General features: G+C 50.3%; 2 protein-coding genes across 2 annotated transcripts in view; one reads left to right on the top strand and one right to left on the bottom strand.

Moving 5' to 3' along the window:
* The window catches only part of ASCC1 (activating signal cointegrator 1 complex subunit 1), a 138,521-nt gene extending 129,694 nt beyond the window's left edge, over window positions 1-8,827 (bottom strand). The window contains exon 1 of the mRNA XM_010852254.1: window positions 8,730-8,827. Coding sequence (XP_010850556.1) covers window positions 8,730-8,753 — 24 coding nt within the window. The 5' untranslated portion in view covers window positions 8,754-8,827. The remainder of the gene's footprint in view (window positions 1-8,729) is intronic.
* A 10,530-nt stretch (window positions 8,828-19,357) lies between these two features.
* On the top strand, window positions 19,358-21,479 carry DDIT4 (DNA-damage-inducible transcript 4). The gene is made up of 3 exons (XM_010852257.1): window positions 19,358-19,490; window positions 19,613-19,868; window positions 20,142-21,479. Exons 2-3 carry the CDS (start codon window positions 19,673-19,675, stop codon window positions 20,633-20,635), a joined length of 690 nt encoding a protein of 229 aa, XP_010850559.1. The 5' UTR covers window positions 19,358-19,490; window positions 19,613-19,672; the 3' UTR covers window positions 20,636-21,479.
* Window positions 21,480-23,808: the final 2,329 nt, after the last annotated feature.

Genomic DNA, 23,808 nt, shown 5'->3' on the forward strand with positions numbered 1-23,808 from the left:
ATGACTCTGGTCTATACGGGGTGCTGTGGAAGCCAAGAGGGCTTGGTGGTGGGAAGGAAGGGGAGATGACATTTTCCTAGGGAAGGTGAGCCTGGGCCTGAGCTGACTGGTCAGTCGGGGTCAGAGGGGAAGATGCCGGAGAAGCATTCCAAGTACAGGGACTAGCACGCGCGTAGGCAGGGCTGCATTCGTGGAACTCCGCAAGTCATCTGGTGTGGCTGGAGCTGAGCCTGTGAACTGGGGAGGGCTGTGCCCTCTCAGGAGAAGGAAGCAAGAACCAGACTGTTTTGAGCCATGCTCTACTTTCCATCAAGACAGCATTTCTCTGACAGGGCCAGGGTACACCTAAGAAAGAGGCCAAGAATCCTGCCCTTCACAATAAATAACTCGGGAAGCAGGCTCCTCAGGGCCCGGAAGGTTAAGCCCCTTAGCCTGGCATAAGGCACCAGAGTGATCTTTACCGGCCACCAGGCAGTACTGTTCACGGTGCTGTTGCTCTGGCTGAGAAACGAAGCATTTACAGATTTGTACTTATTTAGTTACTTTTAGGGGAAGGCAGATGTTCCAAGCTCAGAATTACCGAAGGAACCTCCCTTCTGGGCTCTGAGCCAAACCAGGATAAGAGGCAGTCTGAAGGGATCAAATTTAAAGTATATGGACAATGCGGAGAGATGTTGTTCCCCCTGGACTGGTTTCTCCTCCTTCCTTGCCTGGCCCTGAAGGCCTGAAGTAAACTCCCACACCCTCTCTCCCTCTCCTTATTCTCAGAAATCTCCAGGCATATAAACCACACAAGTACGGGCATTTCATCTGTTTAGCAAACCTAAAGTTCATGCTTGGGGGTTGTTGAAGTCAGATTCTACCCACTTAACTTTCTGCAGCGTCTCCAAAATACAGTAAGTCTGGAATATTCTATGAAGTCAGGGCAACTTAGCTCTCCAACATACTGCCTAGAGGACAACCCAGGACCTTCTATCCTGGACCAGTGTCATTGCCCAGAGAAGACTCGAGGCTCATTCTGTGATACTGCTTCAATGCTCAAGGCTAGAGTGCTTTTTGAAAGCACTCCCGATCATGGAAAGGAAAATCACAGTCTCCCAACCTGCCTGAGATGGCAGCTGGAGGATCCAGGTGCTATCGCCTCCAGAGACCTATAGACTCAGGAGCCAGGAAGAAAGCAAGACCTCATCCCCATGCCATCTCTCAGTACAGAGGAGAATTCATTCTGAGAGCAGAGCTAGAGAAGCAGCAGAAGCGGGGAGGGATGCCCAAACAGGAAGGCAGCATTGCACTGCCTGGGATGGCAAGCCCCAGCTGCACCCGTAGTTAAGCCTTACTCTGCTGCCAACCAGCGGGCATCCTCATTGAGCAAATATGAAAGCAGAGGCTCAACCTCAGAGTTCTACACCTCTTCATGACCCTGGGGAATCACTGAATCTAAGAACAGAGGAACCATCATCCAGCCTGAGCTTTTGCAGTCTCTTTTGAGTCCTACTGGCTCTGTGGCCAGAATGAACTTTCCATGAAAAAAGAGTTCGGCTTCTAGAAGGTGTCACTCTAATACTCTTCAGTTGAAAAGCTGCCGAGGGGAGGAGGACTCCCCTGGTGGTCCAGTGGCCAAGACTCTGCGCTCCCAATGCAGGGGGCCTGGTTCAATCTCTGGTCAAAGAATGAGATTCCACATGCTGTAACTGAAAGATCCTGCATGTCACAAGAGCCAATGCAGCCAAATAAATAAATAAATGTTTTCAAAAATAAAAAAAAGCTGCCAAGGGGGATAGGAAAGGCTTCGGGAATGAAGGTATGAGTGACCATGAGGGCCCAGGCTCAGTACCCACACCTCTCATTTGGCACATAGGCTCCCGGGGTAGGTACAGGTCATATCCAGGCACTCGAAGAACGTTCATCATGGTTAATATGTAGTGAGGAATTACTATATGTGGGGCACTGTGCTAAGCACTTCAGACACATAATGCCATTTACTTACTGGGAGAGAGTAGCAGAAAGGCTATGTGGGGCAGAGGAAGCCACCAAGGGATGGCAGGAAAGAATCCCATAGTCTAAGAGCTGAAGGGCCTTGGCAACTGTATTCCTTTGGGCTAGGGCTGCCATAACAAAGTACACAGACTGAGTGGCTTAAACAACAGAAACTTAATTACCTCATAGTTTTGAAGTCCAGAAGCCCAAGATCAAGATGCCACCATGGCTGGTTCACTGTGGTTGGTTCCTGCCAGAGGCTGTGAGGGAAAGGATCTATTTGAGGCCTCTCTCCTTGGCTTATACATGATCACCTCCTCTCAGTGTCTCTTTACATCATCATTGCTCTATGCACGTCTCTGTGTCCAAATCTCCCTTTTCTTTAAGGATGCCAGTCATCATCTTAGATAAGGGCTCACCCTACTGACCTCATTTTAATTTGATTACCTTTTTTCAGGTTCTATCTCCAAGTGGCTCAGTGATAAAGAACCCTTCTGCTAAGGCAGAAGACGTGGGTTCGATCCTTGGGTCGGGAAGATCCTCTGGAGAAGGAAATGGCAACCCACTCCAGTACTCTTGCCAGGAGATTCCCATGGACAGAGGAGCCCGGTAAGCTACAGTCCATGGGCATGCGAAGAGTCGGATATGACTTAGTGACTAGACAATAACATCTCCAAATAAGGTCACACGCTAAGTCACTGGGGTTAGGACTTCAATATATAAACTTTGAGGAGGGACACAATTACACCTGTAACAGCCATGGTGTCTGACCAAACCCTCTCCTTCTATAAATGAGGATATTGAAGTCTCAAGTGAGAAAGTGACTTGCACGGGGTTGCACAGCAAATTGGCAAAATTAAGACTAGACCCCAGGTCTTTGGGAGCTGCAAGCTTTGTGCTTACTTCCCCGGAGTAGGAGTAGTGCTGGCTTTGGGGAAGTTCCTTCTCTAAGAAGGGAATCCCTGAGCTTGGACAAGTCTGGGAAGCACCCAGTCGAATCTCTATCAGCCTCTGGGGAGGACATACTAAAACTCTTTAACAAATCAAGATTTGGGAAAAGACTCTGAAATGCTAGAGTGGAAAAAGCCTTATTAATGGAGCATAATATAAGCACCAGGGTTTATTTTCAATGACCAGGCCCCTCATTAAGGAGGCAGACCTGTGGGTGTCATAAAGGAAGAGCTTTGCTGCTTATCTGCTGCCCCCAACAGCTCAGGTTGCTGAGTACAGCTGGGTGGTGCTGGCTGCTCACAGACTCCCCTACTGTTTACTCTCTGGGCTTACCTCTGCCTCCAGGCTGGCATCTAGCCTCTCTGCAATCAGTTGTGACAACTCACTAAAAAGACTCTTTTGCAAGTCTCATGCAACATGCAGGAGCAACATGAGTTTAAAAGCCTTGCTCTTGCAGTTTCAAAAACAAGGAGGCAAAAATTGAGATTGAATATAACACGGAAGTGTGGGTGACACCAAACCGCAGATGAGCTGATAGGCTGTGGGGAAGGAAGTGAAAAGTTCACCTTGTCCTTCCCTGTAACAGAGGGCTATTGGTTTTGTAGAGTTTTGCTTTTTTAAAATCTTTTCATTCAATAAAAATAGCTCGGTAGGACAACATATTATAGCATTCGTGGAAATAAAAACTAGGAACCACATCATACAACGTTCTGCTCCAAACCTGGCCCTGGTTTCCCAGGCAGCTCCCAGTTCCTCCTGATTTATGCAGCAGCCGTGGAGGCCCTCGCCCCATCCCAGGTGGAGTCTGGCCTTCAGGGAGGAAGGGAGGAGGTGGTTCAGAGGTATCAGCTGTTTCCCTTGCTTCTGAGCCAAGACCCTCGCCTCAGCTAGAAACCCAACTTTGTCCCCTGTGTCTGCCTTCCGCACCGTGAAAAGTTTCCATCACAAAGGGCTGATTCAGGAAACCAAGGTTAGAAGCAAACGGTCTTATTTGAAAATGGTGAAGGCCAGCCAGGTTTTGGGCTTCCTGCATTGATTGCTCTCCCAGGGCCTGGGACCAGCCCAGCAGGGTGGGGCCCTGCAGCTCTGCAGGTCACAGGATGTGAAAGTGGGGACTGAGGTTAGGAAAAAGAATAAAAGGCTAGGACCAGAACACACCCAGCAGAAGGCCATGTGCAGCTCTCCTCTTCAGGGTTTCCTGTGGGTACACTGAGAACATTGTGTTCTGGCTGTGAACTTACCCAGCTGAGCCGCTCCAGATTCGGCCCCTGGGTCCTAGTGCTGCCTCTCACTAGCCTCAGCCTTCGCTCACCTGCACCACATGAAGCCCACTGTGGGACCCCAGGAGGCCACTTCCATTGTGCCCTCCCTACTGTGTGAGGCCCCATGACCAGACTGTGGGCACTGATGTTCCCAATCATCATGAAGCGTCCTCAACTTGCTTGGCACTGCCACGTAATAACATCTCATGTTCCTCATGACAAAACATCCTGCAGATGACAAAGCTGAGGCTCTGGGAAACTGGGAGGAACAACCAAAATCAGAAATTCAAGGTTTTTGGACCCAGATGTCCTGACACTTTGTTCTTCAGTTGCCCAGTCGTGTCAGACTGTTTGCGACCACATGGACTGCAGCATGCCAGGCCTCCCTGTCCCTCACCATCTCCCAAAGTTTGCCCAAGTGCATGTCCACTGCATCAGTGATGACATCCAGCCATCTTATCCTCTGACACCCTCTTCTCCTGTCCTCAATCTTTCCCAGCATCAGGGAGTTTTCCAATGAGTTGGCTGTTCACATCAGATGACCAAAATACTGGAGCTTCAGCTTCAGCATTAGTCCTTCCAATGAGTATGCAGGGTGAATTTCCTTTAAGATTGACAGGTTTGATCCCCTTGCTGTCCAAGGGACTCTCAGGAGTCTCCTCCAGCACCACAGTTCAGAGGCATCAATTCTTTGATGCTCTGCCTTCTTTACTGCCCAGATCTCACAAACATATGTGACCACTGGGAAGTCCATAGCCTTGACTATATGGACTTCTGTTGGCAGAGTAATGTCTTTTACTTGCTGTGCAAACCCGACACTTCAGGGATAACTATTTTAAGACCAGCACTTCAAATCATTAAAATGAATGTAAGCCTTTACCCTCAAAGTTTCTCTCCAGATGAATTTGATGAAAAGGTGATTTCCTAACAAATTCTCCAAAACAACTAAAGGCTTAGGCATGTGGTGTAGCACTGTCCAGAGGAGCTTGGAGAGCCCAGTGCTGTCTGTCCTGTGCCTCAGCTCCCTGGACCTGCCACCAGGAGCCTGTGTGAAGCCCCACAGCAGGCCTGGCTTGTTCTGGGCCTGGGTAGGTCTTGAAACTCAGAGGAATATGCTGGGCCCCAGCCCAAGGAGCCAAGAATCAATGGGCCAGTAGAGCAGGAAAGGGGCCTTAGGAGGGGCTGGAAGCACTCTGGTTAGAAGAGATTTTTACAGTTTTCAAAATGAGTTCTGGATTGTCAATTCCAGACGGTGAACCTCTTTTTCCAAATCATCCTTGTATCCTGTGGGTATGCTGGTCCTTGGTAAACAGTTGCTGAACGACCTTCACGACCTGAATGGAAATCTCTCACCAGAAAGAAGGCCGCGCCTGTAGCTATGGAGCAAAGTCATTCCCAACTGCACATTGAGCACCTACTGTGTACTAAGTAGGCACTGATTGATAAAGGGCACACAATTGCTAAAAACAAACATACAAACAAAGGGAAGGCGGCCATGGTGTTGGCCCCTCCTAGAGATCAGAGTCTTCTGGACAGAAACGCATTCAATAAGCAAGAACAATTCCAAGGGTCCAGGGTTATCCTAGAGCAAGTCAGGAGTGCTGTGACTGCATGCAGAGCAGGGAGACCTAAGGACGCTGAGGGCCCAGAAAAGTCCTTGAGGAAGAGCTCTTCAAACTGAGACCCAAAGGGGAGTTAGGAATTAGCCAGAGGAAGGAGGCTGGGAAAGGGAGCTTCCAGCAGAGGTAATAGTACTTGTGAAGACCTGAATTTAGAGAGCAGGTGACTCACTGAAAGAACTGAGAAATGTCTTCTGTCTTCAGAACCCCACCAGTGGGAAATCTAGTTCTCACTTCAGGGTAGAGTCCAGCTGTTGTTACTGTCCATGAGAAAGGAATCCTGCTACTTCCCTTTGGCCTTCCCCTAGGCTCTAGGCTCCAAATCAGAGGAATCCTAAAAGCTGACTGGGATATATCCTGAAGCAGAAAGGCCATAAGAGTGGCCTGAAAGGGCAGGTATTGGTCCAGGCATGGGGACCCTGAGCTGAGATGCTGGGCAAGTCACTTCCCAATTTTCAGGATTTATGTATTCTCAGTAGTTAGCCTGACACTCAGACCTTCCTGAATTAATGAATGACTGCAGTTTCCATCTGGAAAAAGATTTCTTCCAATGCTAAGATTCTGGGTTTGAGACCCATGTTCAGTCCTTCCCAGGATTCTTTTGGCAAGAGAAGTGCCAAGAAAGGAACGAGTACACTGACCAGCAAACCCACAGCCAATGTTTGTTGAATGAATATGTGATTGCTCTCCCTGAAGTCACTCTAGAAGCTTTGATGGATCCTTGCTTCTCTTAGCAGCTGCTCTGATCTCTATCACTTCTAACCCTGTGCAGTCATTATTGCCCACATACTTCACAGACAGACATCAGATTTAGTGGTGAAAATAAATCCTAGATCTTGTCTTCAGGATCCATCCTAGAGGAAGAAGATAAAAGATGACTGCAGGAAGCTGAGAGGCAGTGTAAGGACAGAAGGGAGAGGACTAAGATGGTCAGAGTCTGAAAATCAGTGCATATTCTCACGTAACACTCCCTGTCTTAGAAACCCCAAACCTGCCCAGTGCTCTGCCCCGTCCAGTGAACAGCTAGAACTCACCAGGGCTGGCTTGGAAGAGCTCTGGAAATGAGCAAGTGCTCCCTGAGCCACCAATCCCCTGACTGCCCTGAATCAGGCGCTATGGTAAGGGCAAGAGTTCCCAGCTGGGCACACCCTGAAATGCATTTTCCCTCTCCTGTGGGTTTCCAGGCTAGCCCACAGAAGCCTGATTCATCCACAACCGCACTGAAACATAGAATTAATTCCAGCTATACCCTGGGTGAGCTAGGCCATTATGGCAACCAAACCACCACTTACAGCATTATTTTGATGGGAAAATGTGTTCTGAGCTCCAAGCAACCAAATTATAAGTGGGACACAGGCACACCCAGGTTCGAATCCCAGTTTTAACACGTCCTAACCATGCGGTCAGGGGCAAGGCACTGTCTTCCCCAGCCTCAGTTTCTTGATTTGTAAAAGAACACTTCCTTTAGGGGCTGGAGTGCTGACTGAACAGGCCCGTGAAAGTGCCCCTTTCCTTTCACAGGCACGTTTGTAGGGAGACGTGGAGATGGGACTCCAAACACAGTCCCTCTGATGAGGCTGTACCCAGCGTGCACGGTGGCAGCCCTAGCACCGGACTCAGGCTCCAAGCAAGTGTTCACGGGATAAATGAGCTGCTGTCTTAGAAATCACAGAACATTCCTCATCTTTGACCTTCTCCAGGCTCTGACGGGCTTATCTGAGCCAAGAAACTTCTCCTGCCCCAACTCAGCTCCCTCTTTCCCAATCTCCCCATGAACAGCTGGGTTCTGGTTTCCTTTGCTCCTGATTCGAGTCTGATTTCCTTTGCTTTGCCTCCAGAAGGGGCCAGAAGCCCTGACCTTTCACCAGAGCCTGGACGTGTGCCCACAAGAGCAGGCGGGGGTGGGGGTGGGGGTGGGGCAGAGACCCAGGCCACACCCGCAACCGGCCAGTGGAAGACCGACTCCTCCTGCTGCCTTTGGTTTTGGCCCCTCCTTGCTCTATTTGTTTCCAAGCTGCAGCAAGAACGGTCTGTACTCAAAGATGGTGAAACAGCCAAGGAATCCGTAGGGTCCTAAAGGTCGACCTTCTTCCTTTCCTTGCCCTTGTTCCCAAATGTTAGTTTCCTGGCCTTGGGCTCCTTATCACCTACCCAGGGTCACAGGCACTGTGGAGGTCAGTCACCTTGAATGAGCCTTTCCTACACTACCCCGTGCTTCCACAATCGTCTCCACAGCCATCCTCACTTCTCCCCATCTGGAACCACAGAGCTGTCCCAGACCCTCCCTCCCTCTGTCCAGATCTTGTCAGTGGCCCCTTCCCGCTGGGTCTCCACTGCCGCAGCTCTGCCCCACCTCTGTCTAACCCCAAACCCCATCAGCAGTCCTTCAATAGCAAAAAAAAAACCCCAAAATCTTTGAGAGTAATACAAGCTCATGATAAAAATCCAATTTCCAATGTCTCTACAAAGCAAAATAAAGGTAACCTTAGTTTTTAACCTGAAAAACAAACAAACAAAGATATGAAGTGAAAAAGTAAAAGCCTCTTCCTCCCCTCCGTCCCTCAGAGATAACCTCTGTGGACAGTATCCTTTAGATGTTTTCTCTGCACATCTAAGTGTGTGTCTGCTGGGGAGTGTCCTCTGTTTTACTTTCAGAATGAGATGAGAGGATACAAACTGTTCTGCAACTTGTCCTTTTTACCTAACGACATATCTTGGGCATTTTTCCAAAACTGACCTCACTCTTTTTAACATCCACATAATGCTCCATGATTTGGAGCTTATTTAACTCTTTGCCACAGACACTCAAGCGGGTTTTCAGTTTTTTCTGTCACTATCTAACTGACTCTCAGCCTCTGGTCTCAAACTTCCAATCTGCCTTCCACACCGCCGCCGGATTGCAACACCCAGTCTATCATACCTGGATCAGCTGTCTTCCCTGCATTAGGGTTACACACGAGGTGTCTTATCTTTCCTCCTTGGTCTTAAGCTCAGGACAGGGTGTTAGCCTTAGAGGTCGTGACAAGGACAGCCTATCAACTGTGCAGTTTTCGAGCCAATCTCAGTGCTGCCCTGGGAAAGTGGAAGGAGGTTCTCAGGCCACGTGGATATTCATTTTCTTTTTTCATATTTGTATGCTGAGAACTCTGGGGCCCTGCTTGTGCCGGGCACTGGAGCTCTGAGATGAAACAGATGCAGACCTCGGCCTCTCAGAGCTTGCAGTTCAGTGGGAAAGAAAGGCATTGTACATCCACACAGATAAATACATGGATAATTACATATGGGATGAGGGCTTTGAAAGGAAACAACCAAGGAGATGGGAGGGGGCCACCAGGAGCGAGGGCCTGTGAAGCTGGCAGACCGTGGGATCTGGTTTCCATTCTAGGCCACTTCCCCTTTACTCTTCTCAGCTGATGAGAAGGGAAATCCCCCTTTCAGTTTTAACTTTCTGTGACAGTAAGACACGCTATCAGAGCTCAGTGGTAGCAGAGTTCCCCAGGCCAAATACTTACTGAGCACATACCATATGTAGCTAACATACAGAGGTAGGGACATATGTGTGTGTGTGTTGGGGCAAGTTGTGGTGTTAGGTGTTTAAAGATTTAAAATAGGTGACCTCTGAAGGAGTTTACAACTTGATGGAGCATCACGCCCAGGAGAGGATCATTTCAATATACATCAGGTGAGAAGAGAGCACAGCTCATCCACAGCTCTGAGAACTGAGCACTAGCTTCACAGGCAGGCAGCTCTGGGCTGGACTCGCTGTCCTGCACTCACCAGCCAGGGAATGTGGAACTTTCCAAGTGTGTTCAAAAAGGGCTCCTGGAGGGCCCGGAGCTGAGACAAGCTTGGAGTATGAATCACAAGAGCTAGAAGGGGATCTGGGAAGGGTAATCTGTGTGAAGATGGGAACAAGCTGAAGGGAAGATACTTGACTTCACAGAGGAAAAGTAACCCACAGGGAACCTGAGCAAAGTCAACTATACCAGCCTTGGAAGAAAATCCAAGCACAAAAGAGCAGTTTAAGGAGTGCAAGCATCCCCCATTCTCCTCCTGGGAGCCAAAGATTTCATGCCCCAGAGAGGGCACCAGATGGGAGAAGACAGAAATGTTACCTCTGCCAGTCTCACTTCCAAGTCTACATGTCTGTTTCTCTTTAGCGTGATTAAAAATATTGTAAATCATATGCTTTTACTTTGCTGATGTTCTCTTTGTGAGCCACTGTATGTGGCTGTATATATTTTGCACATCTACATACGTATTACTGTGCAAAGCTGTATACACAAAGCCAGGCATACTGTACTTTATGGAAAATGTAAGAGCATTTCAGAGGTAATTAGAACCATCTGTGATTTTCCCCTCCTAGCTTCAGGAAGGAGATGCAGCTAGAGATAGTCAAGCTGGAGGTTTGTGAGGCCGAGGTATGGAGCCAGACTTGCTCTAAAGGTAGTGGGAAGCAGAGCAATAGTAAAATAGTTCTAGGCTCTCCTTGTTTCTCCTTAAGATAACAAAGTTACCTCCACAACCAAAGCAGGAACTCCCAAATCAAGTTCTGTCCACAACTCGTCTCTGCCTCATTTTCTCCACCTGTAAAGGGAAGAAGCCTCACCTGCCAGTGTGGGGCTGTAGCACCACGGGTCAACTTTGGCAAGCAATGAGGCCCAGGCTGAGGGAGCTTTTAAACCAGCCTGGGCAAAACTCAGGGACATTGCTGTCAAATCTGAATGTTATTCCTGGCCTCCAAGGCTAATTGTCTCTGGACTGGTGCATCTGGGTTCAGATCCTGCTCCTTTGAGAAGCAACTTAGTGAAGCTTCTGCTGGCCTATTGATGTCCTTTCCTGGGGCCAGAGACTCTTAAAACTTTCTGGGAGAATGACAAACAAGCCTCATTGTGCAGCCCTCTGTAAATGCAGCACCCAGTACTAAGGAAAAGCTCCCATAATAACCATGTGTGATAATAAAAAGATAAAAAGGCAAATAGGTATGTAGGTCAGCTCAAAAATAGCCAGCCACCCACCCATTTGACCTAGGTAACCATTTGTGCCAAGTGGGTCCAAAGTTTTCTTCGCTCCTCTCCCAAGCTGACCTTCCCTGCTTTTTTATAAGGTTACCTTAAATAAAAGTCCCTTCCTGCATGGGCTGGAGTTGGCCCGGGCAGTTCTGACCTGCAGCCCTACAGGAGCAGGCACTTCTCCGTGCGCTCCTTCCACCGAACAAATCCTGGGGTCAGAGGGCACAAGCGCTCGGCCTCTGCCATGAATTCTTGCACCTAAGTCGGGGTGTAGGGTGGTAACTCACAAACACTCCCCCGTCCACCCTCATAAGGGTTCTGTGCGCAACCCAGTAGGCCTCCCCTACCCCAACAGAGACCGCTTTGTTAGCAGACCCGGTCGGAGGAGAGTTACAGCCTCAGGGTTGTGAGGGCCTCCTCAGCCTCTCCGCCCTCCCTCTCTCCCCGCTCTTCTGCCCTCACCGAGAGAGGGGCCGGCCCCTCGCCCTGCCCCCACCCAGCAGCCCAACGGCCGTAGCGCTGAGCTCAGCATCTCCGCAGCCCGGCCGCCTTCCTGTAAGACGGTAGGAGTCATCCCCTTCCTTTCCCCCCGCAGTGGGCGGAGCTATCACTGGCCCGGCCCTCCTCCCCTGTCTCACTTTCCCTCCTCCCCTCTCCTCGTCCCCCACGCACACGTTCTCCAAGTCACGTCCCCGTTCCCCTCAGCACACACCAAGGGGTCCTTGGAGATGGACACCCCCTCGCCAGTCAGCTGCTCAGCATCTGTCACCTCCACTGCCAGACTCCCCAGAGGGCGCACCTCGGTTGAGGGTAGGGGGTGGGAAGGGAAAGGAGAGGGAGGAAGGGTCTTCCCTTCCCCCATCCCGCTGGCCCCCACTGCAGACCAATCACAGCAGGGAAGTCGGTTCAGCTCTAGGGAAGTCAATTCAGCTCTTAAGTTCACCTCTTCCCAGAGCAGAATCTAGAGGTCTAGATTTGTGTGTGTGTGTTTCTCTGCCTTTGATTTTTAAGTACAAAAAGATTGAGCCATGGCTTCTAGCTTCCTCTGTCAAACTCTGTCCTTTGTGGGTTACAAGAGGAACAGATGGGGCAGGGAGAGACCCCTCAGCGCACCACTTCACAGATGGGCCTTCCTAGAGGAGACCAGAGCTCTCAGGGAGGATGCTGGGATGGGGGAACGTGACAGAATCACTGTCACTTCTGGGCTTGAGGTTGTTTAGCTGAAGGTGATCCCTTGGGCGACACTGTTTTGCCATTGAGTCAGCACTGCTGGGCCCTGCTGAATTCTGCAGGGGGAGGAAGAGCCTCATCAGATAAAATAAGAGCCAAACCAGCAGAGAAAGTTTTTTGTCAACAACACCATGTCGACTCCAGGTGTTCACTCCACCTGTTCTACACCATGTGTCCCCAGCGTGTACTGACCCCTTTCCCAGCAATGCAGTCTCCTTTGGCTCACAACTAAGAGTATCAGTCAGGGGCTTGGAATCAAGGAAATAAGCCTAGATCTAGAGTCATGGCTCCAGTCTGCCGACTGGCTATGTGACCTTAGGCAAGTCCCTGCCTCTATCCAAGCCTGTTTTCTCACCTGTAAAATGACACTGATGAGGCCTGTCCTGTCTACACTACGCAAATAAAAGTTGTTTTTATTGACAGAGTTACGAAGATGCTAAAGATATGAGTGTTTTTAAAACCATAAGGAGTTCCAGAAAGGTCAAAGATCTTTGTGAGGAGGTGGCAGTGTTGCCAGGTGGAACTGGCAGCTGTCATCACCAGCAAGCCAAGGAGTTCCAGACAAAGACCCAGGATGCAGACCCTGGGTGGTTGCCTTTTTGCACAGACTTGAGTTTTTCAAGCCTTTGGCTACTAAGGCCACTAGAGAGAAAAGCCGCAATTCTGAGGGAAGTTAAGAAACTTGACAGGAGCCAGGAAGGGGTTACAAGCCTGGGAAAAGAAAGTTCTTGAAGATTGAATAAGGCCTAATTGCTAGGAGAACTCATGAGGCTCCCTGCTCTCCAGCTTGGTTCCTTATCCATAAAGTGGGGAGGGGGTTTCTAAAAGAGGCACTTTCCCTGGGGCTGCAGGCCCTAACATTCAAAGATTTTAAGATTCACTCACTCCACTGAAGAAGAATCCTGAGAGTGGAGGACTGACTTCTCTCTCTGCTGAGTATTAATCTAGCCGTGCTCACCTCACCTCAGCCCCTTAGGGGGTACCCAGAAGGTGGCCAGCCCCCCTGGTCTCTCTCTTTTCTTGTGTGTGTGTGTAGCAGCGGGGGTAGAGGGGGTGAGCTCATTTTACTTCCCAGGCAGGCAGCAAGCCCAGATTCAGGCTGTCCCCAGGGTAGCAGCTTCTGATCACCCTGGTCATCCCCCACCCCTACTCCACCCCCCAGCTTGAGGGAACAAAGCCCAACCTGACCCTGCCTCCCCCCTTTGATATATGGCAATTGGAAACCCTCAAAAAGCAAGCACACTGAAAGGACTGAACTGGGACGTCTGTTTCTACCTTCTCTGGCAGGCCTCCTCCAGATGGTCCACCACCCTACAGGTCAGGCCTGGGAGTTTTAGAAAAGGAGCTCCATAGAATTTAAATCTTTTTTTTTTCTTTGTTATGATCTTTGTGGCGCTTGAATAGGCCTTTGAGACTCTCTAGTTCTGGGTTTTCAAAACTGGGGTATGAAAATCCCCAGCAGTATATGAAGCCACAGGATAAACGCAGTGAATCTTTTGTTAAAAAGGGTTTTTGTGGGGGCAGGGAAGATTAAGAAATTTAATATTAAGTCATTTTAAAGTTTGCTACTAAAATTAACACAAATTCCCCTACACAGATAAAATATAAAATAGAATGCAAGATTATATTATTTGTAATAAAAGTAATAAAATAAAATGATACTTTGTAATGAAAATACTGAGTTTCAAAGACATTATGCTTCCTAGGGGCTGCTTCAGGCCACAGCCCAGTACCCTATTCATCCTTAGCAGCCAAATGGCCTGAATTGGGGTCAGCTGACTCTTGTCCCCTCATAGGACCTGGGCTTGCCTCAGAAAGCAGTTTTGGGTACTAACTGGAGAGGGGTGTTGCCTCACCCTCCCTCCACTTCACTATTTTCTTTTCTCATAAGAGTTCAGATGCTAGGATGGGAGAGGGATTCTGGGAAGCTGGCCAAAAGCTGACCCCGCAGATGGGATTCCTTCCTGAGAAGCGGTGCAGTGTGTCAGTGAGAAAAGAGACAGTGCCTGGAGTCTGGGTCCCATGGGCAATTCTGGCTGCATGGGAGACGAGGAGGGGAGCAGTGAGGTCTGGTAGGCCGTCAGGACTTTCATCAGTGCAACGGGTAACCTGAATTCTTGCAGGAGCCTCAGGCTATCCTCCGCCTTTGTCATGGTGGTTTAACAAGCCAGCCTTTCCTGGGGTTCCCTCGGCCCTTTGTCCTGTCCCCAGAGGAAATGGCTTCCTGTGAAACCTGGGAGCCCAGCAGAACTGGCTGCCTGTGAGCTCACCATTGCCACAAGTAGGCCTACTCTCCATAGCTGTCTGCCATTTCACCAACCCCGAACCCACCCCCCACCCACAGAGAGGCTGGGGAGCCAACCCAGTGTTCCTTCCAGGGCCTACCCTTCTTCCTGAGAAGTCAGTCCTCAGTTCGCAGACATCCCAACTAAACAAGAGCATCAAGCCCTCCCGAGGAGCTTTTGTACAAAAGGGTCCCATTCAGACCTACCAAATCAGAATGGGGGCTGGGGAGGTGGGACTCTATGATTTACAAGTTCCACAGAAGATTCTAATTATCAATCAGGCTTAAAAGCCACTAGTTGATGGAAAGATTATAGGACACTCACTCTGGGCCTCAATTTGCTCCTCTGTAGAATGGTATTATGTTCATTCCTCTGGGTATAAGTAGATAATACAATTCAAAAGCTTCTTTGAAAGGCTGCATAATACAATGTATTGTCAGTATTTCCATTTCAAAAAGTAGCTTTATTTGCAAAAAGATTCCTCACTGAATTTTTAATTATCCCTCCAACAGCACAGTTAAAATCCTACGGTAGTCCTCAGCTGTCAACAGCTTTTCACAGCCCTCCTAGTAAACCAGGTGCACTTATAATCTTGCTATTTTGACCAAGTTGTTTGTTTTTCAAGTAAAAAAGCCACAGAAGTCCTGGGAACACTTCTGCTGGCTTCATTGTCCCCACCTCCCACCACCGCTCCACCCTCTCCCTACCCCCCACGCTCCTCCAGCCTCCTCCACTCCCCTCAATGACATGCTTCCAAAGGGCTGTGGAGGCGCCCCAAGCACAGCCACACAGGCATGCCAGCTGGCCTTCAGGGGTTCCCATCCTGAATTCTGGGGTTCCAAGAACCACACTCCCACCCCAAGATCTGGTTAAACTCCCCAAACCCGACTGGAGCAACTTGCCAGACTGAGGCCCTGGGAACCTGTGCGCAGGACAGAAACCACCAGAACAGGGAGGGGCAGGTGGCCAAGGGGTGAGTGCTCATTGACTTTAAATTGCAGGCTGCTGTGGGTCCTACGGGAAGACAGCAGAGCCTGGGAAGATGCGGAGTGTCTGCATGGGCAGGGCCCTGGCCACAGAGACTGGGACTTGGGACCTGGTTACCAACTCCAGAGGCCTGAGTCACAGGGGACGTGACACTTAGCCCACTGCTGCTGGGAGTTCAGCCATCTCCCTTTCAGGGTCGCTTGGCGCAGATTCCATGTTGCACACTGTGTCTATGTTAGGCGTGCTTTCCCCAGAAGACACATGTAAATGCACAGACTTGAATGGTTAACAATGCCCTCTGTAGTTGTGCAAAGGGACATCCGTACTACCACCAACACAGGAATATAAACTTCAAAAGTAGAAGAGAGTGACTGCTTGGTGAGCTCAGGGTCTCCTTTGGGATGATCAAGGTATTGTAGAATGGACTGAGGTGGTGAGGGCACAGCACGTGCACACATTAAATGCCAGTGACTTGTGCACTTTAAAAAGTTTCATTTTATATTTGAATTTCATCTCAATAAAAAAAAAATTTTTTTAAGTTTTTTTAAGGCACTCGAAAGGAAAGTACAAATTGCTTTAAAAGATTTCCCACAAGTCAGCCCTCTCTGACAATGTGTGCGTTTCCCACAATGCACCTCTCTCCCCAGCTTCCTGGGGTTGCCGACTGTACTCCAACTGAAAGAATTAGGTTATCTTGGAAGCCCCGCTGCTAGACCTGAGCAAAGGAAGAAGGGAAATATTCGGATACATCCAACACTTTTGGCAGCACTTGTCAGAAATGGGATAGGAAGGTAGCAAGCAGTTCTTCTGAAGGCCTACCCCAAAGTCCACCAGATCATGAAAATCCAAATGTAGGCCTGCGGTTCTCAGAGAATCCACCTTCTTGCTTTATCCATTAATTCATTTGTTCATCCAAGGAGTATTCACTGAGCCTCTACTATGTGCTTTACACTGAAAGTTGAGTAGAACAGGGATTTCCCTGGTGGTCCAAGTGGCTAAGGCTCTGCTCTCCCATAGAGGGGGGTACAGGTTAGATCCCTGTTCAGGCAACTAAGATTCTGTGTGGCCAAAAAAAAACAAAAAGAGAGAGAGAGGGAAGAACACCACCTTTAAGAAGCTCATAGTCCAGTGAGAAAACTAAAGTGGAAACAGTTATTAACAGAGATGCGCATGAGGTGCAAGGATGACCCAAGGAGGGGCATCTAAGGGATGGTGAATTGGATTCACCAACTGGGGAGGTCTTCCTGGAGGATGGGATGCCAGAGCTGGTCTCAAAATCTGCTGGTGGAAACATGTCCAGGCAAGCCTGACCAGCAGCCAGCCTAGGCCTGAGAGGGAGAGAAGCACACCAAATGCGGGGTTCATAGGATCTTTAAAGGCTCTGAAGAGGCCTGGCTCAGAAGCTAGGAGATGTAGCTGTCTCCTTCCTGCAAGTACCACCTTTTGGGGTCCCCCTTCATCCCATCTGTTTCAGTATGTGAGATGGTAACAATGTCTTTCCAGCCACTGCCTTGGGAAAGGGATCCTGCCCTTCACCTCACAGGACCCTTCACCTCACAGCATGAACCAAGACCCTTCAACCAGGCCCCTCAGAGGGGTTGTTAAGAAACTCCCCTTTAGATCCAAAGGTTCTCCTAACAGACAACAGTGTGGGTGAAGAATGTCAGTGGAGAAGCCATTTTGCCCTCCACCCTCATCCCCCTGCAGCTAGGCCTTCTCCTGGGTGGTCTTTTACCCTATAGCCTACTCTCTCCTACAAGGGAAAAACCTTTAAGGTTAAGACTGCCTGTCCTTTTTTCATCACTTTTTGAAAACAATGAGACAACATTAATGGAGTTTTTTTTTTTTTAAGAAACAAAATTATCCAGTGCTCATTTAACATAACCCTTTCCAATTATAAAAAGCTGTGTGTGTGTGTGTGTGTGTGTGTGTTTTAAGCTGTTTTATTAACAGAATGAGACAGTGAATGAAAAAAGGTGCTTGGCACACAGTATATGGCTCCACAACACACTACTTCCATGATGGCTATTTATTGAATGAATGAATGATTCCTAGTAAACTGACCTTTCTAGAATAACTCTGGATTCTTTTGCTTACAAAACCTCTATTTTTCATAGATTAGTGTTCCACATTTTTCAGAATATTTTTTCATGCAGGGAATGGGGGAGAGAGAAGAAAACCACTCTGTCTCTTGCTGTCTCCCCAGTCCAGTCAGCCTGGGAGGAGAGAACGGTCTTGATAGACTAATTCCCTGATCTTTACTCTGAGTGACAGAAAGACACACCCATACAGGTCACCCCAACTCTTTTCTTTTCACCTCAGTAAAGGGTAATTTCAAGAGGATGTCATCTCCCCTCAGTCTTCCAAGCACTTCACCCAACTGTTAGGACCTGGTGTCTTTAAGGCTCCCAGCAAGTTACTGGAGCTTGAAGAATAGGAAGAAAGGGCCAGTGTGGAGGCCTCGAAAGCTCTGGCAGCCAAAAGACTATTCTATTTTGCAGCAGTCTTTAAGGTATCTCCTAATCTGAGTCATCTGATTTATTTTTTATCCATGAATTTGTCTCCAGAGATGGTTCTCTCATCTGCTGGAAGCTGATGGGGTGCAGGGTTTGAATTCTGATCGTTTACAGTTTTAAGTCTTGGTTTACCCGGAAGACCCACGGGTCAGTCTTTTTTTTTTTTTTTTTAATGGGAGCGGGGTGTGTGGATGGCAGCGGCCTGACTACTCCAGTGGCAAGTGTCTTTGGTCGCACAAGTCTGCCCGGAAGCGAGGCCCGCCAGTCTGATCTGTTTAGGCTCTGGCCCGCCCCGGCACGGGAGCGTCTGATGTAAGTTTGGTTTTCTCTTCCATCAGGATTCTGTGTCCCAGATTGATAAATCTCTTAAGTAAATAAAGGTCGAATCTGTCAGAACCTCTTCTCACCGTCAGCAATCTCTGTTAGTTTTCTATATTACCGCCGTCGGGTCACATTTTCTGTGGCACCGCCTGAATGACGAAACAGGGAATGGCGATTGCTCTCCGGGGCTTTTTCTGGAGATCTAGGTCCTTGATCCTGATGCAACTCTCCGGGTCTTTTACACAAAGCGTTTTGGTGAGGACGGGCGCTAGGACCCAGCAGACGCCTTGGGTTCTCTCGCCGCTGCGGACTGGAGAGACAGCCGCACCGCAGTCGGTCCATCGGGCACGCGGGTGGGTCTGTGTGTCTCTATGATGAGAGTCAGTTCCCAGCTCAAGAACCAAGCGCTAGGAACCCGGGCCCATCAATACTGCTTTAACCACATTTCCCAAACCCTCTTCTTGTAGGCAGCTGGAAGGAGCGGACACTGTTTGGGGACCAGGCTCACATTCCGGGCACGGACCCTGGCCCCCGCATTAGTCCATCCCCTGGGGCTGGAGAGTAATAGGCGGGCGGGCAGGTGGGGCGGCCGGGGAGAGGGAGAACGGTGCCCGGAGCAGCCCAGTCTTTGCACCCCACCCCCAGTCCTTTCGTAAGGCAAGGTTAGCGTGGGGTACGTGTGCGAGAGCCGGCTGGATTAACGTCTGCTCCCGCACCGCCGTCCCACGAGTATCCAGCCGGGCACCCAATTGTGCCTGTAGCTCGCAGGTTCTCAGACGCTGGGTGCAACCGTTTTCCTTGCCTCTTGCCCCCTCAAGTTCCCCTGCCTCTTCCCCCCGCGGCTGCGGCCTACCCCCTCCATCAGAAATACGACCGTATAATAAACAAGTCTTTCCTTGATCCTCCCCTGCCGCGAGCGCCCTCGGGGACCTTGGCAGCTGCAGCCGCCACAGATCCCTTCCAGAAAGGGGGCGTGGCCGCGGCTCGGGGGTTCGTCCCCGAGCGTTCTGGGGCTCAACGGGGGCGGGGCCAGGCGGCTGTCACTGGGCAGGAGAGAACGTTGCGAACGTGCGCCTGAAGCCCATTGGCCGAGGTGGGCCACACTCCCGGTTCTGGATTGGGCCGCCTCGCGGAAGGGGTGTGGCCTCTCTGCACTAGCCCTTATAGGTCTCTCGGCGCTGGTGCTAGGGACCGCGGCAGGCCTAGGGGGAGGTGCGGGTGGGTAGAAGGGACAGGTCTGGGCAGAGCTCGGGGCTTGGCACCAGTTCGCGCACTCATTCAAGCGGCAGTACGCACTTGTCCCAGCAGTCCTCGCTGACCGCAGTAACTGGTGAGTGTCCCTTCTGTGTATGCTGATCGTTGAGCCGAGAGGCCTCGGCCGTGGGGGTCTTAGCGCTCTGTCTGATCCAGCCCCCAGACTGACGCCCAATCTGAACCGCTTTTCTCTTACAGCGTCTTCTGAGCTCCAGCACCCTGAGCTCATCGGCAGACGCCCTGGCGTCCATCCTCACTATGCCTAGCCTTTGGGATCGCTTCTCGTCGTCCTCTTCGTCCTCGTCCTTGTCCCGAACTCCCACCCCAAATCAGCCGCCGCGCTCAGCGTGGGGGTCGGCGGCCCGAGAAGAAGGACTCGGCCGCTGCGGGAGCCTGGAGAGCTCGGACTGCGAATCCCTGGACAGCAGCAACAGTGGCTTTGGGCCGGAGGAAGGTAAGCGGTAGGCAGGAGCCGGACGCGAGTAGAAGGGCCGGGGAGGTGAGGAAACACCGCGCTAGGAGTCAAAGCCCACCTAGACTTCCTATCCCATCAAAATCCGGATTGCGGAAGGGGGCAAGCAGAGGAGAGGAATTGAGGTATAGGGTACTATCATGGGGCATAAACTGAGGCACGGAGTGGGAACAAGTGCTGGTTTCTTAGCGAAACAGCACTTCCCCCGTTTGGAGCTTCTCTTACCTAATCCTCCCATATTGCTTTCCCTTGCAGACTCTGCATACCTGGATGGGGTGTCCCTGCCCGACTTCGAGCTGCTCAGCGATCCCGAGGATGAGCACCTGTGTGCCAGCCTGATGCAGCTGCTGCAGGAGAGCCTGGCCCAGGCCCGACTGGGCTCGCGGCGCCCCGCGCGCCTGCTGATGCCGGGTCAGCTGGTGAGCCAGGTGGGCAAAGAACTACTGCGCCTGGCCTACAGCGAGCCGTGCGGCCTGCGAGGGGCGCTGCTGGACGTCTGCGTAGAGCAGGGCAAGAGCTGCCACAGCGTGGGGCAACTGGCCCTCGACCCCAGCCTGGTGCCCACCTTCCAGCTGACCCTCGTGCTGCGCCTGGACTCACGCCTCTGGCCCAAGATCCAGGGGTTGTTTAGCTCTGCCAACTCTCCCTTCGTCCCTGGCTTCAGCCAGTCCCTGACGCTGAGCACTGGCTTCAGAGTAATCAAGAAGAAACTGTACAGCTCGGAGCAACTTCTCATCGAGGAGTGTTGAACTTGGGCCTGGGGGGCCGATAACGCCCCCATGTCAGAGACAATTTTGAACTTTTGGGGTGGGGGGCAAGCAGAGGCTGAGGGACTGGTGCCTGCCCTTAGAAAACTGACAACAGCCACCTGAGGGTAGAAAAGTCAAGGTGGGGGGAACACAGTGTTTCCCTAGGAAGCTCACTGAGGTGTGAGCTGGTGGCTCCCAGTTGGAGGCACGCACTGCCCCTCAGTACTGTAGCATGAACAAAGGCTTAGGGGCCAACCAGGCTTCTGACTGGATGTGTATGTAGCATGTACCCAGTTATTTTTACTGTTACTGACAGTTAAGGCAACAGTGGTGTGACAGAGCCGGGAGAGCAGCTGGGCTGCTCTGGCCTCTTCGAGGGATGTGTGTTTCACCATAGCTGGCCCTGGTGGGGGGGGGGGGTCATCGAGGTGATTCGTGTATCTCATGGTCTGAAGGGCCCAAATGTTTGGTTCTTTGTTTTTGTTTTTTGATCATAGCTTCACTACTGACCTGTTTGAGGCAGCTATCTTACAGACGCATGAATGTAAGAGTAGGAAAGGGGTGGGTGTTAGGATCACTTGGGGATCTTTGACACTTGAAGAATAAATACACCTGGGAGCTGTGTGTGGCCCATCCTTGGATGTGTACTAAAGGGTTGAGCTGTGAGGGGATGGGGCTGATTGGGGTAGGGGCTGGCACCCCTCCCCCAGAGGAGTACCATCTGGATCTTCCATCTAGAACTGTTTACATGAAGATACTCGCTGTTCATGAATACACTTGATGTTCAAGTATTAAGACCTATGCAATGTTTTTTACTTTTCTAATAAAAAAAAGTTTGTTAAAACACATGTCTCTCATTAGTGCCACGAAATAAAAGGGAGGGAGATGGGTGCTGTAGAGGGTGGGTTTTGTCAGACTCTGGGTGTTTCTCTGTTCCTCAGGACGGTCTGAGGCCCCCTGCCAGCACGGTAATGGAGGTATGCAGGCTGAGCGCCCTCTGTGTCAAGAACCCTGGCTCCCTTTGCTCTGCTGGTTGAGGCTACCAAGGAGAAGCCCTGGAAGCTGAGGAGGGAGTCAGACCTCACAGAGTCAGAGTCTCACCTGAGTGCCTGGGGTTAGAAGGGCCTGGCGCAAAGGACTGCTGAGCCCACGGTTCTTCCAGGCACTTAAAGGACTGCAAAAGACATTTTGGGTGTGTGAAAAAAGGCACATTCTATTGGTTCTACAGTCATGAAAATTACACATTTTATCTCCGGACAAGAACAGGCTAGGGAGCAGGAGCAAAAGGCATGGAGTCTGAAAAAGACTTACTTTGTTCAAGCCTCTGACTGGACAAGAAACTTAGGGCTCAGAGAGGGGCAAGACCTGCCAGGCAGGAACAAAACACACAACACACAGGAGGCGTGGCGAGGGCTTTGGGAACCAGGGGACTCCAGAACATTTCGTGAATGTTCTTGGTGACCTGGACTCATTACACTCGTTGGGCCCCAATTTCCTTATCAGTGAAGTTGGGGTTGGGCCAGATGAAGGCCAGGGCCCTTCCCACTCCTCCCTCCCGGCGACTCGGCCAGTCCTCCCACACGGGCCTCTGGAGGGTTGTTATCTCCTTTGTTTCTCTTCCTTGTCTGAGACAGACCTTGTTTGCCCAACTGTGAAACAGTAGTTCTTCCACTGGATTGTAGAGTCAAATCTGTTGGGGCCTGAGTTAAACACAGAGCCCCCTGCCCTGGTGGAGATTCTGACTGCATGTGTCTGGGGCAGGGCCGCAGGAATCTGCATTTTCATTCAGGATCCTGACACGGTCTTGAACTTCGGGATGGTCTAGAAGACTCACGTCTCTAGTGGAATGAAATGACTTGTTCCCCAAGATGAATGAAGTGGTTAGAACTAGATTTGAAAATGGTGGTAAAAGCAAGAAGGTGCCCAGAGCAGTTTTAAGAGAGCCCTTACTTCTTGGCACATCTTCCTGATAGCCACCCTGGGAGGGGTGGGTGGGGTGAGGGTTAGTAAAGTTTTACAGATTAGTAAACAGTTTTATAGATGTCTATTTGACATCCAATTGGAGTAGGTGATTGGATTTGTGCATCTGGAACTGGGGGGAGGTCCAGGCTGGAGCAGAAACGTTTACTAACAGAGGCCTAACCCCTAAATGACCATATCTTCTTCTGACCTTGGCTGTCCTTGCCCACTCTTAGCCCCTCAGGGTGGAAAGTAAGGCAGACTTAGCACTTCGGTGGTGTCTGGGGGCACTCTCCCAGGAACTGAGATCAGGGGCAATTCTCATGGCTGTGCTTCCCTGGCCCCCAAAGAGGAAAACAATCATGTCTAGAGAGTCTTATTGGTATTTGGAAGCAAGAGAGGGATAGAGTGGTAAGCATTAACCCTCTCCTAGACCAGGAAGCAGCAAGCACCCTCAGGTCATTCCTTCTCTTAGCTGGAAGACCAGAGGAAAACTTGCATTCCCAAGAAGGCTCAGCTAAGATGTTCTTTCCTGTGGCCAGATTCCCTTTCCTCATCCTCATGGTGCTTGAAAATCCCCCCAAATAGGATAGAAAGAGCCCCCGAGGCTGGGACTCTTAGACCCCCTTATGAGGCCTAAGGGAGCTTTGTCCTAGATATTGGGCTGTTGAAGAGAAGATGAAGCAGGTTTCTTTGTTGCCAAGACTGAAAGCTAATAAAGCTTATGAGACTTCCGTATAAAATCCAACTTTGAAAAATGCTTTCTGAAATCATTCTGTTTGGCCTATAAAATTTGTATTGATTTCCTTGATCTTGAGGCAGGAAGGCCATGAGTGTGGCCTGAAAGCCGGGCAGGTACTAGTCTAGGCATGCGGACCCTGAGTGGGAGGGACCCTGAGGTCCCACTTCCCGCTGGACCTCAATTTTCAGGGTTTATGAATTTTCAGTAGTTAGCCTGACACTCAGACCTTTCTGAATTAATGAAAGACTGCAGTTTCCATCTGGAAAAATGTATAACTGGAGTCCAGCACTGGCAGAGGAAGTCAGTGGCTGGGCAAGAGATGGGAGGCCTGAACTGTGGCAGAGCAGACACCCTGTGATAGAAACCACCTTTGACTGCCTTCCCTTCTGATCTGACTTTCCTCTAATGCTCTAAAGTCATCACCTTAACAACAGTCATGTCAACATATAATCTTAATAAGTTCTTGTAAAAA

This window comes from Bison bison, unplaced genomic scaffold, assembly GCF_000754665.1.
Source record: "Bison bison bison isolate TAMUID 2011002044 unplaced genomic scaffold, Bison_UMD1.0 scf7180017864309, whole genome shotgun sequence".
NCBI lineage: Eukaryota > Metazoa > Chordata > Mammalia > Artiodactyla > Bovidae > Bison > Bison bison.

What these genes read in the sequence shown, in the direction of transcription:
- DDIT4 (XM_010852257.1), top strand. Translation starts at nt 19,673, where the DNA reads ATGCCTAGCCTTTGGGATCGCTTCTCGTCGTCCTCTTCGTCCTCGTCC. An exon ending in TGGCTTTGGGCCGGAGGAAG is followed by an intron (nt 19,869 to 20,141) that starts GTAAGCGGTAGG and finishes TTTCCCTTGCAG; the next exon opens with ACTCTGCATACCTGGATGGG.